This window comes from Erpetoichthys calabaricus, chromosome 2, assembly GCF_900747795.2.
Source record: "Erpetoichthys calabaricus chromosome 2, fErpCal1.3, whole genome shotgun sequence".
Classification (NCBI taxonomy): Eukaryota; Metazoa; Chordata; class Cladistia; order Polypteriformes; family Polypteridae; genus Erpetoichthys; species Erpetoichthys calabaricus.
In genome coordinates this window covers 217,931,510-217,949,608 of record NC_041395.2, presented here as the reverse complement: position 1 = coordinate 217,949,608, position 18,099 = coordinate 217,931,510, and the positions used below count along the sequence as shown (strand labels likewise).

Genomic DNA, 18,099 nt, shown 5'->3' with positions numbered 1-18,099 from the left:
AAATGCAAGGACAAGGGTAGCTTGTGCTTGGATGTGTCTCTCATTTACTCAGTCTTTTCCTAGGTAAACTCTGAATTTCTTTGATGTGGTGTGTTGAGCTGGATAACATCATTTCAAAAGAGGCCCACTGAATCAAAAAGCTAAATAAAAGGACAAGCTCAGTTATGGGACAAACCACGGAGCTCCTAGAGGTAGTAACAAAGGAGAGGACTAAAACTGAAGTACATCCTACATCTGATGCATTAACCCTGAGTACCTTCAGCCAACGAATTATTCAGCAGAAGTGTGTCAAGAAACGTTACTGAGGATCCATTATACCAAAAGCAATACACCTCACTCTGACTGTGACTGCCAAATCAGAAGTTTTTCTTTCTTCTTAATTTTCTTCCCTTTTAGGCATTACAAAAAAGTAACTGAAAGGCAAGACCAAAAATGCGTTCTGAAACACACAGCAGAAAACATAACAAAGACAAGCAGTTCCACAAAAAAAAATCAGGAAGAAGTTTACAAGGCACTGTTTTGAAAATATATTACCTTAAACTATTAAGCCCCTAACTCTTTTTTCACATAAATGATTGACACAACCTGAGATTTTGATCAGTTTGACTGGGAATTGTTACTTGTAGATCAGACACTCTCTTTCATGTTGCTTCCCAAAAAACAAAGAAAATTATAGACCCTTAAAATTTTTATTTTAAAAACTAAAATATCAATAACTTGAAAGTATGCATCAAACCCACCTCTTGCAGTTATTACAGCAAGTAGTCTTTTTGGATGAGTCTCCATTAATTTTGATGAATGTGATGGAGCAAGATCAAGCAATTGTAGTGGACAGCAATGTTTACGTCTTACCACAGAAGTCTGATGGGTCTTTAGGTCAAAGGCCACGCAAGGACACCAATTTTCTTCCTTTTAAGCCATTCCATTGTAGCAATATGCTTTGGTCAATGTCCTATTACAAGTCAACTTTCTAGCAGATGGGAGGAGGTTTGCTGTCCCACAACATGATGCTGCCACCATCCCAGCATTTTATGGTAGGGACAATATCATCTGGCTAACGTGAAGTGTGCAGTAAAGAACTGATTGCTGGGGCAAAATGCTACCCAGTTAATTGGAAAAATTACTGGAACAGATAACATTTTGTAGGACCTTCAAGGTCAGTTAAGAGAGGTCTTAGGGACAGCCTTCTTGCCCACATCCATCTGACCTGGAAGTGTTTCCGGAATGTGTTCACAATGTATCTGAAGTCCCTGGCCCAACCTTAAAAGAGGCTTCTCTTCCTGTCAGGACAGTCTTAGTCAGGAGCAAAGTTGGACAGTGTTCACCTGGAGTAGAGGAGGAGGAGAAGGAAAGATGTATAATGGCTCATTCTTGTGAAGTCCTGTGTATATTGGAGGTAATCCAAAGAAATAAAAGAGTCTTTTGGACTTGAAACTTGGGTGGTGCCATTATGCTCATAGTTTAGGGTGTAAAACATCCATTATAGGTCAGAATACACATGGAAGTGAATCCAGGAATGTTAGTTCATTATACATCAACATTGCAAAATCAATGAATTGTTCATTTTAGAAGCATATATCGCCACATCAAAAAAAAAATCAGTTCTTTCATTTTTTTTCAGCCACTATAATCTTCAAGTCATTGCAGTGATTGTGTATTACAGTAATTTTCTGTACCCGGTCAAGTGAAATTGGTTAGAGTTTGAGGTCCCAACTTGGCAAGTCATCTATTGAGTTGATGCACAGGTCATTTTTTGTTTGGCTGCCATTTAAGGGAATAAAAGCAATTCAGAGGACTGAGTGTTGAAAAACAAGGCAGTTAAAATTAAGGGAAAAGAAGTCAAATAACAGTAGAAACTGGCTACAGACTGTGTCAATTAATAGAAATTGGTCACAGATTAAGAAAGTGAAGGAAAACCTGTAGCCACTGCAGCCTTTCAGGACTGGAGTTGGACACCCATGCTATATTGAATATTGCTAAGTATGTTTTGGATCTGTGTGCTATTAACTGAAGGAAGGGTCTGTTTTTGTTACTAGGACTCTGAAAACCCTGGGACTAGATTTGGGAGGCAAGGCCTCTCTTTGGTATTTTGAGTAAGGAAGCCTTCAAGCATTTCAGCCTGAAACTCCATTTTGGAGGTGTAGGCTTCTTTTCACATTTCTGTTTTTTTCAGGTAGGGGGTAAAGAAATCACAACAAAAACAATCCATGAAACTCATCAAGAAACAGATATTCGAGCTAATTAATTACAGTATGTAGCTGAAGAAAAACTTTGTTATACCTATACAGTAAAAAGTAGGCCACCTTTGGATTTCATTATCTGGATGGCCAAGAGGGCACTGAGGACTTTAGTAATAGTTGTGGAGCTAGACTAATACTTTCTGTGACTTGAAATTCAGGAAGGAATTTATTTTTTGACTCCATGAAATGGATTGTCTGAGAAAATGTCTCCAGTTCTTATTTTCCCTTGTGCTAGATGAAATGCTTCAAAAGGAATAAAGTTCTGTTTCTGAAGCAGATAGTAAAGCCAGCTCTGATAATATGTAATTCAAAACAGCTGGTGTTACTTCATATTTAAAGCTAACTTGTTCATAACTTCAGCACATACTTTCTACCAGTATCATTTAGTCAGACTTCAAGACCGGAGCAGCTAAGAAGAAGAATAAATAAAGGCACAGTTCTGTTTATACTGCATTTTATCTGCTGTGTCTACAAATACAGTAGATCTTTTTTTGTGAAAATATGATTCCAGCTGGAAGGATTTGCTACAAAAGAACCTAACCATTCTGAGTTTCACTTTATTACATTTGCCCTACCAAAAACAAGTCTGTCCCCATGAAAAATGTTCTGGTTCAGTAGTAAGTACTTTGTGAAGACCTTTTAATCAGTATTTAAAAGAGAAATTGGTTGTTTTTGGTAGGCAGTGAAAAAGAACTATAGAAGCCATAGTGACATAATGCTTTTGGCACTGACTCCTTCCTCAAAGCTTTATGGTGTACTAGTAGTATTAGTTGTGATATTTTTGAAAAAGGTTTTATAACCCACTCTACATTTCCAAATTTAAAAAAGTCTTAATTCTTTGTTCAAAGCACTGAACATTGAGTTTGGAGTATACTGATGTTAAGTCTCTCAGTGAACCAGCTGACATCCTAAGGAGCAGAAGTGATTGCCGACATATGAACAAAAATGAACTCAGCGCTAAACGTGAGTTCAATTTGCTATCTGGAGGCTGAGGAAACATTTATATGTTGTGTGTCCTGCAGAATGTACAGTTCAGGTTTTCTGGTTGACAATACAGGCAGCTTCAACTGTGAAATCGGCATGGTTAACTTAGAGTTGGTCAGGAACATACACGCTTTAGAGGACGACATTAGGAATCTGATAGTGATTAGGCAAACCAAAAATGGGATTGACCCCATTTGCTCAGACAACTCGGCCATTTCTGATTCAGCTTCAGTCTCCCCAGGTCCGACAGTAGTTAGTGCACAGCCAAAATTAGCAGCACCAGTTCAGCATCAGGGCAAGTGGGTAAAAATGAGACAGGGTTCTATTCAGACTCAGAAGAGATTCTCAGCAATCAACAACGTGTCTGTCGATGCTGAGAACAATAAACTGGTGACTCCATAGTGCAGGATGTTAGAATTCTAAACTATATCACTCAACAGTTAAAGTTAAATATCTTCCATGAGCAAAGGTATCCAACATAGTGGCTAAATTGGACCTTTTGGCTGATAATGTAGTGTCAACCTTATTGTTGCATGTTGGTACTAATAATATATATTTGCAGCAATCTAAGGTATTCAAAACCTAAAATAAAATGTCAGAATGTAATTGTATCTGACCCCTTACCACCATTACATAGATGGGATGTGATTTATAGCAGATTTCATTCCCTTCACTACTGGTTAAAAACTTGTTGTGCAAATAAAAGCATAGCCTTTGTGAATAATTATTTTTGGGAAAGGTCTGCACTTTTCAAGAGACACGGTCTTCATCCTAATGGGAGGGAATTTTTTGTTTAATCCCAAAATATGTCAGCAAAACTGCCTGGCTGACTGGTCACAGCACAATCCTGGCTGCAGCCTTGTGATCTTAAATCATGGGCTGTTGTTTATTCCACTTGCTAATATCCTGTAGGTGCTACCCACAAACCCTGTTGTGGGGACATCTTATAAATTTAGTGTTTAAGTAAATTCTGAATCACTTGACAACTAAATAAAGGGCATAATTAGACCAAGATTTAAAATCAGTTCCTCCACTAGGGGTACCGGTATTAGTAACTTAATTAAAATAAAACAAAACATATAACACCAGCTGCGGTGGGCTGGTGCCCTGCCCGGGGTTTGTTTCCTGCCTTGCGCCCTGTGTTGGCTGGGATTGGCTCCAGCAGACCCCCCTGACCATGTAGTTAGGATATAGCGGGATATATGGATATAACACCAGTACAAAAACATCCTTGCACTTTAAAATGCTACTTACTTACTAAACATTCACTTCATTGTAAATAAAGCTGCTTTGATAAATTATATTATATTAAGTAAAAGATCTTATTTGTGCCTTCTCACTGAAATCTGGCTTAGTATATCTGATACTGTTCTGTTAGCCAAGGCATCATCAAACAGTCATATATTCTTTCATAGATCAAGAAATATGGGTCAAGGAGGTGGACTACATCCCCAAATCAGAAAACATTGGGACGGTATGGAAAATGGAAATTAAAAAAGGCAGTGATTATAAAAATGACTTTGACTTTTACTTTAAACCCAAGATATTTCATGTTTTGTCTGGTCATCTTCATTTCATTTGTTAATATACAGTACATTGTGACAGAGAGCCGTGGCCCTTGCCTGGCCGGGAGGTCGATATACAGGAAGGACCAGGGGAGCAGATATGCACAGGATGCTGCCTCCTCTGAAGCACTAAAGGGCAGCCTCCTTGCGTTGCTGTTGCTCCCCAGATTCCCATAGGGCTTCATGGGAGTTGGAGTTTAGGATAGCCCTGTTGGGTTCCATGTGGGCACCAGGGGGAGCTGCATAGCCCTACATTGGGCTTCCACCATACCTGGGCATGATTCCAGATCTAGGTAATGAGTCACCTGAAGCACTCCAAGGAGCAGCATAAAAAGAGCCGCCTCACTTCACTAGGTGAGCCAGAGTCGGGAGGAATACAGACGAAGCTTGCCAGTGGAGGAGTGGAGATGGAAGGAGAAAAAGAGAGAAGAAAGGACTGTGTTGAATTGTGCTTGGTGCTTGTACTGTGCTGCTGTGGAAAGCGAGGAAAAAACGCTTGCCCACTGAAATAATTGTGTACTGTACAACCCTTCTGCCTGTGTCTGGTGTTTTTGTTTGTTTGGGGTGGCTGGAATGCACTGGTGGTCACAACATCTATTCCTTCCTTTCAGTCCTGCAACACATTCCAAACAAATTGGGACAGTAGAGTCATCACTTTGTAATGTCACCATTCCTTCTGTCAACACTTAAAAGACATTTTGGCACTGAGGATACCAAGTGATGAAGAGTTTCAAGTGTTAGTTTGTCCCATTCTTCCTGCAAACAAGTCTTAAGGTGTGCAACAGTACAGGGTTGTCATTGTCACATTTTTCTTTTCAAAATTCTCCACACATTCACTATAGGGGACTGGTCTGGACTGCAGGTAGGCCTGTCCAGTACCCTTACCCTCTTCTTCAACAGCCATGCCTTTGTAATATGTGCAGAATGTGGTTGTGCATTGTCTTGTTGAAAAATGCATGGACATCCATGAAAAAGACGTCATCTTGAAGGGAACATATGTTGCTCTAAAATATCAAAGCAATTTTCTGCTTTAATGTTGCTATCACAGAAGTATAAATTACCTTTGCCTGTCACAACCCGATAACCATGACAGAGCCTGGCTTTTGGATTTGTTGCTGATAACAGTCTGGATGGTCCTTTACCTCCTTGGTCCACAGCACACGTCTTCCATTTCTTCCAGAAAAGATTTGGAATATTAATTTGTCTGACCACAATACACGCTTCCACTGTGTGATGTTTTAAGTGGCATTTGTGAATGTAACTCCATATTTCAGTGCTTGACCAAGAGTTGACAAAGTAATCCCGTGCCTGTGTAGTTATATCAGCTTTTGATGAGTGACGGTTCTTGATGCAGAGCCACTCGAGGGATCAGAGATCAGGTGTTCAGCTTAGGCTTGTGCCCTTGTCCTTTATGCACTGAAATTCCTCCAGATTCCTTGAATCATTTAATGATATTATGCCCTATAGAGGGAGAAATATGTAAAATCCTTTCCAGTCTTTCTTAGAGGCACATTGCTTTTAAATATTTCAATAATCTTCTCACACATTTTTTAACAAGCTGGAGATCCTCTGCCCATCTTTGCTCTTCAAAGGCTCAGTTTTTCATGGATACTGCTTTTGTACCAAATCACGATTACAATCATCTGTTTACATCACCTGTTTGAAATCACATCATTATTTAATTATTTTACCTCATTTCTGTCCCTAATTTGCCCCCGGCCCAATTTGTTTTAGAATGTGTTGCAGACCTGAAAAGCAGGAATGGGTATATATTAACAAATGAAATGTTGACCTGACAGAACATAAAATATCTTGGGTTCATACTGTCTGCAATGAAACAGAAGTCAAAGTAAATTTAATAATCACTATGGTTTTTTTTTTTTTGCATTTTCCATATTGTCCCAACTTTTTCTGAGTTGGGGTTGTCTGTGAAAAACTGCAAACAGCCTCTGAAAATGTAGGCAAATTGATATTCTTTACAACATTTTATTGGATATTAAAACAGATTCCAGCACAATTGTAGCACCAGTCCACAGACCATCAGGGTCATATTCACTGTTCATGACTAAATTTGTCAGCCTTTTATCTGATTTAGTGTTGACAGGGGTTTTATACACATTGATGTGGAAACTGACACATTCGGCAGATGTTTTTTTTATTTGCTAAACGAAGTAGCATTTTAGCAGATTGTCGTTGCCCAACTCATAGTCATAACCACACATTAGATCTTATTATTAGTAATGGAACTGAGACTCAAAATTTAAATATTACATCTTTAAATGAATTTATTTCTGTCACTACTTATTTATGTTTGATTTGGTTCTGCCCTTACGGCACAGTGGCACAGTGGGTAGCGCTGCTGCCTCGCAGTAAGGAGACCTGGGTTCGCTTCCCGGGTCCTCCCTGCATGGAGTTTGCTTGTTCTCCCCATGTCTGTGTGGGTTTCCTCCGGGTGCTCCGGTTTCCTCCCACAGTCCAAAGACATGCAGGTTAGGTGCATTGGCAATTCTAAATTGGCCCTAGTGTGTGCTTGGTGTGTGTGTCCTGTGGTGGGTTGGCACCCTGCCCAGGACTGGTTCCTGCCTTGCGCCCTGTGTTGGCTGGGATTGGCTCCAGCAGACCCCTGTGACCATGTGGTCAGATTTAGCAGGTTGTATACTACCAGTATACTAACATAGATTAAAACAAGGACAGGGCAAAATCTAGATTCTAATTTTGCATCAAAATTTATAGATATTTTGGGAAACACAAGCCTAATTGTTGAAAATACTTTAAATCAGCTAATATCAAATTATAATGTGACTTTGGATACGGTAGCTACCATGAAAATAAAGGTGACTGAATTGTTTAGAATAGTGGTTAATCTAACAAATGGAAATTCTGAACTACATTGCAACATACCTACAGACATTAGCAGTACAGACTTTATAAACATCTTTAATGAGAAAGTAGACAATATAAGACCCCAGATTTCAGTGTCACCTCGCAAACTTAATACTAGATTAGCAAACCCTCTCTCATCTTGTGCATACCCCTTTAGTAATTTTAAATGTGGAAATAGAACAGGAAGTCATTTTCTTTAATTTCTACTACTTGTTCCTTAGACCCAGTCCCAACTCAACTAGAAAAACTTCATTAGATGTTCTAGCAGCACCCATTCTTAGCAATAGTTCATTACTGAATGACACAGTTCCTGATGTACTAAAAGTGTCAGTTATCAGACCATTACTTAAAAAGCCAGCGCTAGACCCACATATGCTTAATCATTTTAGACCCATTTCATATTTACCCTTTCTCTCTAAAATACTTCAAAAACTAGTCACCATGCAGCTTCAGTCTCACCTTACGCATCACAATTTATTTGAGAAATTTCAGTCTGACCTCCAGATTGGTCATGGTACAGAAACATGCATTAACCTGTGTTGTACACAATGTTCTGATATCCTCTGATGAAGGAAATTCCACTGTAATTATGTTGTTAAATTTAAGTGCAGCAATTCCAGTACTCACAGAAATATGCTGACAATACCACTTCATTATACTCAGAAGTTAAATATGGTGTTCTGCAGTGCTCAGTACTGGGACCTTTATTGTTCACTTTGCATGCTTCCATTGGGAACTGTCATTAGAAAACATAACATTCATTTTCACTTGTATGCAGATGACACCTAGTTATATCTTTCTTGTAGACCAAATGATGTTTCCCTGATGCTGTCCTTAATTACTTGTGTTAGAGAGTTAAAGAAGTGGATGGATGAGAACTACTTGACTCTAAACACAGAAAAACAAAAATGTTATTTATTGGAGAGAATGATGCTGACTGCAACAACATTCTGTCACTTTTTGACTCAGCTGGCGTCACCATTAGTTTTACTGAATCAGCACGTAATTTAGGTGTTGTCCTTGACACTAGTATGTCACTTAAAACACACATTACAAAACTGTCCAAAACATGTTTTTGCCAACTGAAAAATGGTGAAAGATTTAGACATTTTCTAAATATTCAAGATAGTGAGAAATTTATTCAAGTATTTATTTCATTTGGAATTAACTACTGCAAAGTGTTTTCACTGGGTGTTCTAATCATTCTTTATTTAGCTGTCAATTAATTCAAAATGCTGCTGCAAGAATTATTGCAAGAACCAAAAAGTACCAACACATAATGATACTTCTCAAGTCTTTCCACTGGCTCCCAGTTAAGCTTAGGGCTGATTTCAAAACCTCCTTTTAACATATAAAGTCTTAAATGGCCAAGGCCCAGCTTACTTTTCTGAACATATATTTACTTACAAACAAGAGCACAAATTGAGATATCAGGGTGCCAACCCACTTAGGATTACAAGGATGATTAAAATAACTTTGGAAGGTCAAGCTTTTAATTACAGGGCCCAAAAGCTATGGAATGATCTGCTTGCCAATATAAGAGATTTCCCTTCACTTTCAGCTTTTAGATCCAGCCTAAAGATTTATTACTTTAATCTAGCATACCCTGACTAGAGCTGCTTAGCTGTGCATACTGCATTTCTTTTTTTTAAAGTCATTTGTACAGAAGTAAAAGTAATACAGTAATCCCTCACTATATCGCGCTTCGCCTTTCGCGGCTTCACTCCATCGCGGATTTTATATGTAAGCATATTTAAATATATATCGCGGATTTTTCGCTGCTTCGCGGGTTTCTGCGGACAATGGGTCTTTTAATTTCTGGTACATGCTTCCTCAGTTGGTTTGCCCAGTTGATTTCATACAAGGGACGCTATTGGCAGATGGCTGAGAAGCTACCCAGCTTACTTTTCTCTTTCTCTTGCGCTGACTTTCTCTGATCCTGACGTAGGGGGATTGAGCAGGGGGCTGTTCGCACACCTAGACGATACGGACGCTCGTCTAAAAATGCTGAAAGATTATCTTCACGTTGCTATCTTTTGTGCAGCTGCTTCCTGAAACGACATGCTGCACAGTGCTTCGCATACTTAAAAGCTCGAAGGGCACGTATTGATTTGTGCTTGAAAAACAAACTCTGTCTCTCTCTCTCTCTCTCTCTCTCTCTCTCTTGTCTGCTCCTGACGGAGGGGGTGTGAGCTGCCGCCTTCAACAGCTTTGTGCCGCGGTGCTTCGCATACTTAAGCCAAACAGCCCTATTGATTTGTTTGCTTTTCTCTATCTCTGTGACTTTATATGCTCCTGACGGGCACTCCTTTGAAGAGGAAGATATGTTTGCATTCTTTTAATTGTGAGACGGAACTGTCATCTCTGTCTTGTCATGGAGCACAGTTTAAACTTTTGAAAAAGAGACAAATGTTTGTTTGCAGTGTTTGAATAACGTTCCTGTCTCTCTACAACCTCCTGTGTTTCTGCGCAAATCTGTGACCCAAGCATGACAATATAAAAATAACCATATAAACATATGGTTTCTACTTCGCAGATTTTCTTATTTCGTGGGTGGCTCTGGAACGCAACCCCCGCGATGGAAGAGGGATTACTGTACAGTATTTATAAACTGTTACTAACCCTACTCTATTCTCTTTCTCTTTTTGGTATCTAGATGTAGCACTTGATGACACTGCTCTATTGCTGGCTGCTCTTCTGCATATGGAAAAGTCATCTTGGATATAAGAGCATCGGAACCATCAGATTGAAAGATTCACTCATCAGCACAAACTCCTTTATAGAAAGCACAGGAGAGGGGTTAGGTGGCTAGTTGGCTTAGACTATGTCTGACTTTGTTTTTGACTTTCTCTTTTAGAATTTTAACAAGGGGGCTCCGCCCCCTGCTCGCTTCGCTCGCCTACCCCCGGCGTTTTGAACCCGTGCCCGCTGGGCAGCCACGTGTGAGGATGACGCACGTTTAATACCGAGCATTCGCCCATGTCACTCTGGGGCCCCCCACTGTTAACACGGAGCCCCGTCCGTACTATTATGCGGTGCATTGTGGACTACTGCGGACCCCATAGTGTTTCCCGTTTCAGTTTGCATATCGGTCAGTCGAGCTTTTGTTTTTGAAGCTTTTGAATGCCGGTGTTCATTATCTGTAACCTGCTGTCCATGTGTTTGGCCCCCTCGTTTAACCTGTTTATGACGTTTTACTTTGCTTTCTACTCTGTCTTTCATTTCTGATCTCGCTTTATTCTGCTTTTGTTTCAATGACACCTGGTCCGTGGTGAATATATTTTCCCTTTTTCGAATAATAATTTTCATTTGTTTGCGATATTGTGATGTTTATCGTACTGTTAATAATGCATCACTGTAATGTGATTTACCTATGCTGTATAGTTTGGACGTGTGAGGATGACGTATGTTTAATATGGAGCGTTCGCCCGTGTCACTCTGGGTCTCCCCACTGTTACTACGAAGCTCTTTCTGAACTATTATGCGGTGCATTGTGGAGCATTGCGGACTCTGTAGTGTTTCTCGTTTCACTTCGTATCTCGTTTAGTCGAGCTCTTTCTTTTTGGAGCAATGCCTGCCTGGTCATGCGGCATTTCAGACGTACGTTGTAGGCGCCTGTGTTCATTAATTATATCCAGGCAGGCGCGTGTTTGTATCTTGGTCACTCGAGCTGTGTCGTGTTGAATCCATGCCTGCTTTGCCTACGCAGTTTGAGACGCGCGTTGTAGGCATTCCAATTTTCATCATCTATAACCAGCTCTCCATGTGTTCGTCCCCGTTCTTTAATCCCTTTATAAAGTTTTACTTTGTTTCCTACTCTGTGTTTTATTTCTGACCTCGCTTTATCCTGCTTGCGGCATGTCAGACGGTTCGTAGTCTCTCGTTTTACTCTGGGGGGGGGGGCTTTGTTCTGTAACCTGCTCTCCATGTGTTTGTCCCTGTTCTTTAACCTCTTTATGACGTTTTACTTTGTTTCCTACTCTGACGGTTCGTAGTCTCTCCCGTTTCACTCTGGGAGGGGGGCTTTGTGTGGCACTTGCGCACTATGTCTTTTGCGTCCACGGGCAGGTCCCTGCGTCCATATCCAGTTTACCATTCTCGTTTAGTAATATGGATCTCCTCCATTGTCAATTGGCCATAGTTCTTCAATGAATTAATGGACAGATACTGTTAGTTTTCATTTATGTATAATCAGTTGCTACGTTGTTCACTATTTGTCTTAGCACTGCTGAACTTTAGGATGGGACAGTCATTGACGATATGGGCTATGGCAGGGGTGACCAACTCCAGTCCTGGAAGGCCGCATTGGCTGCAGGTTTTCATTCTAACTCTTTTCTTAATTAATGATCTGTTTTTGCTGCTAATTAACTTCTTTTGAATTCATTTTAATTTAAATGTTTCCCTGAATTTCTTTATCGTTCCTCTGAATTGCTTCATTTCTTTCCTTAAATGGCACCCAAACAGAAGTGAAATGTGAAGTGAGTGAGCCAACAGAAGACCAACTAAGTCAGGGCCTCAAACTCCAACCAATTTCACCTCAACCAGTTGTTTAATGAGGCGCTGAGTCTTGTCATTAACTAAACCCGTTCTTTAATTCCATGGCTTGTCGCTGCTCTCATTGTGCAATAACAGACATTTCCGAAATTGTGGATTTTCTCTTTTCTAAGAACAGATCAGCATTCCTGAGACCTTCACCTTTCTTTATTTTCAGATATTGTATGATGGTCACAGTTTGCTGGTCCTGTTTTGGCTCATTTTGTATCTCATTATTGTTTGGCTGCTATAAGGAAAAAGAAACAATTGAGGGGTCTGAGTCTTCAAGAGCAAGTCAATTAAAATGAGTTCAAAAGAAGTTAATTAGCAACAAAAACAGGTCACTAATTAAAAAAAGGGTTAGAATGAAAACCTGCAGAAACTGCAGCCCTCCAGGACTGGAGCTGGGCACCCCTGGGCTATGGTTTGCTGTTGTCCACAGGAACAGAGCAGGTTGTCGCCTATCTATGTAGGTTTGCAGTACATCTGCCAACCCCTGTTTGGTAGCGATTCAGCGTGACCCAGTCCAAGCCTGGGAAGGTCAAAACCCGGCACATGTTTGGTCGGGTCACCGATCACGAAAGAGTTTTCAGGAGGGTCTACCTCCTATAGCTTTTTCCATGCCTCAGCAACAATAACATCCCTAGACAACCACCAAATTAGGTGCTTGGATATGAGATAAAGTCTTGGATATAGGACAGTGTTGCCATATATCAGTAAACAATCTTGCTTCACATATTTTGTTAAAAAAAACCTGCAATAACAGCATCACGGCGAATGTGAGTGGGTGCTATGTAAGCTTGCACCAGTAGCCACTTGAGAGCAGTTGGATGGAGAGCACCTGTTATAATGCATATAGATTTGTTGAGTTGTGTATCCACCAGTTTATGGTAAGGTGAGAAGTTCCATGCTGCAAAGCAGTAGTCAGCCATTGAGTATTACAGAGCCAAGGAAGAAGACCTACATACATTTACTTTGGCCCCCAATGATGTACCAGCCAGCTTTGACAGCAGGTTATTTCTTATCTTAATTTTAGCAGCAGCCTAGGGCAGGTCCTGTTTGAAAGACAAAGTTCTGTTGACAGTGACTCCAAGATAAACTGGGTTGGGGTAGTGGTCAATCCTTTTTCAATTCAAGGTGATATGAAGAAGTTGTTTGCTTGCACTCTTGTGGTGGAGGTGAAAGGCGCTCAAGACTGTTTTTGATGAACTGAGGATGAGTCTCCACTGGTGACAGTAATCTGCCAGTGTAGTTATTTTCTTGTTCAGCTCACACTCCAGCTAATTAAAGGACAGATGTTGTGTGCATAAATTAATTTTTAAGATGATGTCTTGGGAAGGGTGTTCATGTAGAGGTTGAAGAGTGTTGGTGAAAGGACAGAGCCTTGTGGTATCCCATTTATCTGCATTCTCCAGGTGTTTATTCGTTCACCGAGATGAACTTGGAATCGACGGCTTCAAAGGAACAGTTCTGCTGCATGGGTATAGACAGAACTCTGCTAATCTTCACCAACAACACAATATGCCAAATGGTATTGTAAGTAGCCATCAAATCAAGGAAAATGGCTAATGGGTAATCTGCCCTTAAAGTTGCAAAAAATATTGTTACCCCTTAAAATGACTAAGGTTGCCATTTTTTATACTGGGGGTAAGCAAGCTATTCAGGTGCACATCAACATAATACATACACATGCTTAACATTTTGTATAAAGAATGAATATGAGTTTGTTTCTTATCAATTCATTCTTCCAGTCTCTAGACCAAGTAGTTCTTAATCTGAGGTCAGTGGACCCCTAGGGGGTCCATGGATGGGTTTCAGGGGGTCTGGAAGGGTTAGATAAAAATTAACATTTATATTCACTATACAGCCTGGTACTGTTGATTTTCTTGAGTGAACTTTCTCACATGATTTTTGTCATGCATTACGTCTCTCACAGTTATTTTTCTTTTGTATTATTTTTCTTGCAAGTATTTATCTCACCTAAGCCTAATGCGTGAGTTACATACTCGTGAGAAAAATAACATGCAAGAAAAATAATGGCAACAAAAATGTTGCACGAGAAAAATAGTGGTCACCATACAGCCCCTCCCTTGTCCCAATCAACAGTTTCCCGTTGAAACAAATGAATATTTCTGGAGAAGGAGTTCCATAGCTTTCATCAGATTCTTAAAGGGGTCCATGACTCAAAAAAAGGTTAAGAATCACTGCTCTAAACTCTCTCTCTACCCATTACATTGTCTCATACTTTGGTAGTACTAACTCTGAACTAGATGCTAGTCCATCATAGGGCACACTTAAACACACCTATAGCAGTTCTAATTATAATAATTCTAATAATAAAGTCAGCAACCAATTTAACATCAATATAACACTATCCTTGATAGTGACAGGGCAGGAAATAGACTTTAGGCTGTGAAACAGACATACATTAATGACTGTGTCTCACTGGCACCCCCACAAATTAGGCTGAAGAGCACAACACATCCAGGAGAAAGTAACTGGTTAAATTGTCTTCTTCTTCTTCTTTCGGCTGCTCCTGTTAGGGGTTGCCACAGCGGATCATCTAATTCCAAAAACTTTCTGTCCACTGCATCTTGCTCTGTTACACCCATTACCTGCATGTCCTCTCTTACCAAATCCATAAATCTTCTCTTAGGCCTTCATTTCCTCTTACCTGGCAGCTCTTTCCTTAACATTCTTTTTCTAATATAACCAGCATCTCTGGGTATCCAAACCAACGCAATCTCGCCTCTTTGACTTTGTCTCCCAACTGTCCAACTTGAGCTGACCCTCTAATTTACTCATTTCTAATCCTGTTCATCCTTGTCCCACCCAATGCAAATATTAGCATCTTTAACTCTGTCACCTCCAGCTCTGTCTCCTGCTTTCTGGTCAGTTCCACCATCTCCAAGCCATATAACACAGCTGGTCTCACTACCGTCCTATAGACCTTCCCTTTCACTCTTGCTGATACCCGTCTGTCACAAATTACTCCTGACACTCTTCTCCACCCATTCCACCCTGCCTGCACTGTCTTTTTCACCTGTCTTCCCCAATCCCCATTACTCTGAATTGTTGATCCCAAGTATTTAAACTTGTCCACCTTCACCAACTCTACTCCCTGCATCCTCACCATTCCTCTGCCCTCCCTCTCATTCACACAAATGTATTCGGTCTTGTAATTCTGAGTAAGTGTCTTGCTAAACATACTGTACAGTGTTATGCTTTGTACCACCATGCATCATGGTGAGCATATTTACGATTCTTACCGGTCTAGTTTAGTCGTTGTATATATAATTGGTCGAGAACCTGCTAATATGAATTCACACAGTATTAAGCATGTGGTCCTCTCTACTAAACAATCTAATGCAATAAAATATTCATATAATTTTATGATTCTTACATGAGTCCCAGTTGTCGACACACCACTGTGGCATCAGTGTCATCCCACTGATCATCGCAGATGGATCCCCACGTTCCCTTGTAGTACACTTCCACACGTCCCTCAAATTCTTCAGTGCCTCCTACCAGCCTCAGTGGAGCACCTAAACCTGTGTTCATGGATATATAATAAGAGTATGATATGAATAACTTTGTAATTTGGACTTGATGATGCTCCATTTTTAGTTTAGCTTTGTTGCCTTATTTCTATACAGTTGCACTGAATGTTTTAAGGAGCATTAGAATTATTACTGTAATTAATTTTAGTCTTATTTGGTTTACCTAAAGATTTATGGCATTTAAATTCTTTGATTCATTCCTTTTTAAGGCCATCTAACTGTTTTAAGTAATAGATGGGTATGCTATCAATTCAACATTTTCTAAACACTATATAAGGCTTATACAAAATGTTTTGAACAAGACAAGTACTTAATGCTTGTGAAAACTGAAGTACCACACTTACATATAGTGTTTCAGAACAAGCTAGTATAACATGGTTGAAATTATTTGCAGTGGGTATACACAATGCTGGAAATGCTTTCTATCTATCCATTTTATTCATTGTGGATTTGACTTTTCCAGTACAGGGTGGTGGAAGGCGCATCGGCTACTGATGTAACAGACAAACCAGTCCTGGGTGGTGTCAGCTTATCATTGGGTCGAATTATACATACTCATACAAATTCACTTTATGCAGGGTTTTATTAGAGTAAACCTAACAGAATACCTCTTACTGTGAAAAGAAAACTTTGCTTCAAAATAAACCCATGCAAGCATAGGGAACTGAATCAAATTCCAAACAGAAGGCAGTGTAGCCAGGAATTCTGCCATTTTGAGACAACTACTGCTCCTTATGTTGTCCTGTCATAAACCATAACATCACCAAAATGTTTTTAATTTAAATAATACTAGGAGGAAAATAAAAATCAAGCTTATGATGATGGCATCTAAGCCTGATCACTGTATAGGATGTTATTAGTAGTTAATGAATATGTTGTAGCATGTGTTTATTCAGTTTTGTTTCCAGAATGTTGAAGGGGATTCAGCATCTACCCTTGTATGGTTCAAGGACCAAAGTCTCCATACAAAATACATTGAATGACATTACTGCTTAATGCTTGTGAAATTCTAAGTACCACACTGTTGCCTTAAAGGTTTCAAATATATATATATTTATAGGTTTGTTACGCTTATTTTGTACTAATATGCAATTCTTTTTTCACACAAGTACAAATTATGTTTTATAGCCACAGATCTCATTTACTTAAGACTGAGCATTTTTGACATTATTGACATATTATATATTTTGAAACTGGATATTTTTTGGCTACAGAGTTTTAAGTAAATTGTAAAAATATTCAATTTCTTCACTATTTCTCTAATTTTACTAAATAATATTTTATATCTTACACTGAAAGTCATTTCACTGTGTAATATTTTTATTTCCACAACTAAGGAATTGATTAGTTATGCATATCTCTAATTTTTTCTAACATGAAAGAATATATCACAATAAAAAGATGAGTTTCAGTGCTTTGAAATAAAACTATCATAGACAGCAAAATGCCAGTGTAGTATTTCTTATTCAGTGAAGTTAGAGAATCAGCAAGCCAATATACTAACAAATCAGTTAGGAGCTCTCCAAGATCTTGTCAGGTACAGTAGGCGTTTTTAAGTCTCTGTCTATCTGACCAAGTGAACATATTTCTCCATTTGTTTTCTTCTTGTAGTAACCCATTTCTTACCCTGTGGAGGAGCACAGATGAGTCCAGCTTCATCTCCTGGGCCACAATTACTTGTTATAAACTTCCTTGTTTTACACTGTAATAAAACCTTTTCATCCCCACGACAACCCAAACGTTCATAGTGAAAAAGACCAGATCCTGATCCAAAATAAGACTGACTCAGGGCTGAACCAATTTCCCTGTGATGAAAATATAACAAGTTGGGAAACAACAGGTAACAGGTAAAATGTGTTTCTCAGAACAAGGCAAAAAAATTGTAACTTGCAGGAAAATCCTTTACAAAATTAACAGTACACAACTGACATTCAGAAATAGCTCTTTACAATTAAAATGAACCAACATCAAGTCAGAAAATTATTGTTTGGAAATTTAAATAAGACATTTGTTTAATTAAATTGCTTTAGCAGGTTAAGCAGGTAAACAGGTTTGATAATAAATGAGTATATATCTAATTATAATGGAAAACAGTAAAATGTTTAGTTCAGATTATTAATATACAGGACAAGCATAATCACCACTAAAATTAAAAAAAAATGTTTTATTTCCTTAAACCCAGAACACAGTCCAGTTAAGAGTTTCAGAAAAGATCTCCAAAATAATATTATACCTTAGTAAAGGGCAAGATGCAGGCAGGGGCAGACTACAGCATGAAACATTTCTGTCAGAGAGTCAAGCAAATATTTAGAGATATCTGAAAATGTATTTTAA

General features: G+C 39.2%; 1 protein-coding gene across 2 annotated transcripts in view; it reads right to left on the bottom strand.

Moving 5' to 3' along the window:
• si:ch211-51a6.2 (neurotrypsin) overlaps window positions 1-18,099 on the bottom strand; it is a 49,113-nt gene that overhangs the window by 10,780 nt on the left and 20,234 nt on the right. For both annotated transcript variants that reach the window (XM_028795156.2, XM_028795157.2), the window contains exons 5-6: window positions 17,392-17,570; window positions 15,609-15,756 (exon numbers count right to left, since the gene is read on the bottom strand). In XM_028795156.2, coding sequence (XP_028650989.2) covers window positions 15,609-15,756; window positions 17,392-17,570 — 327 coding nt within the window. The remainder of the gene's footprint in view (window positions 1-15,608; window positions 15,757-17,391; window positions 17,571-18,099) is intronic.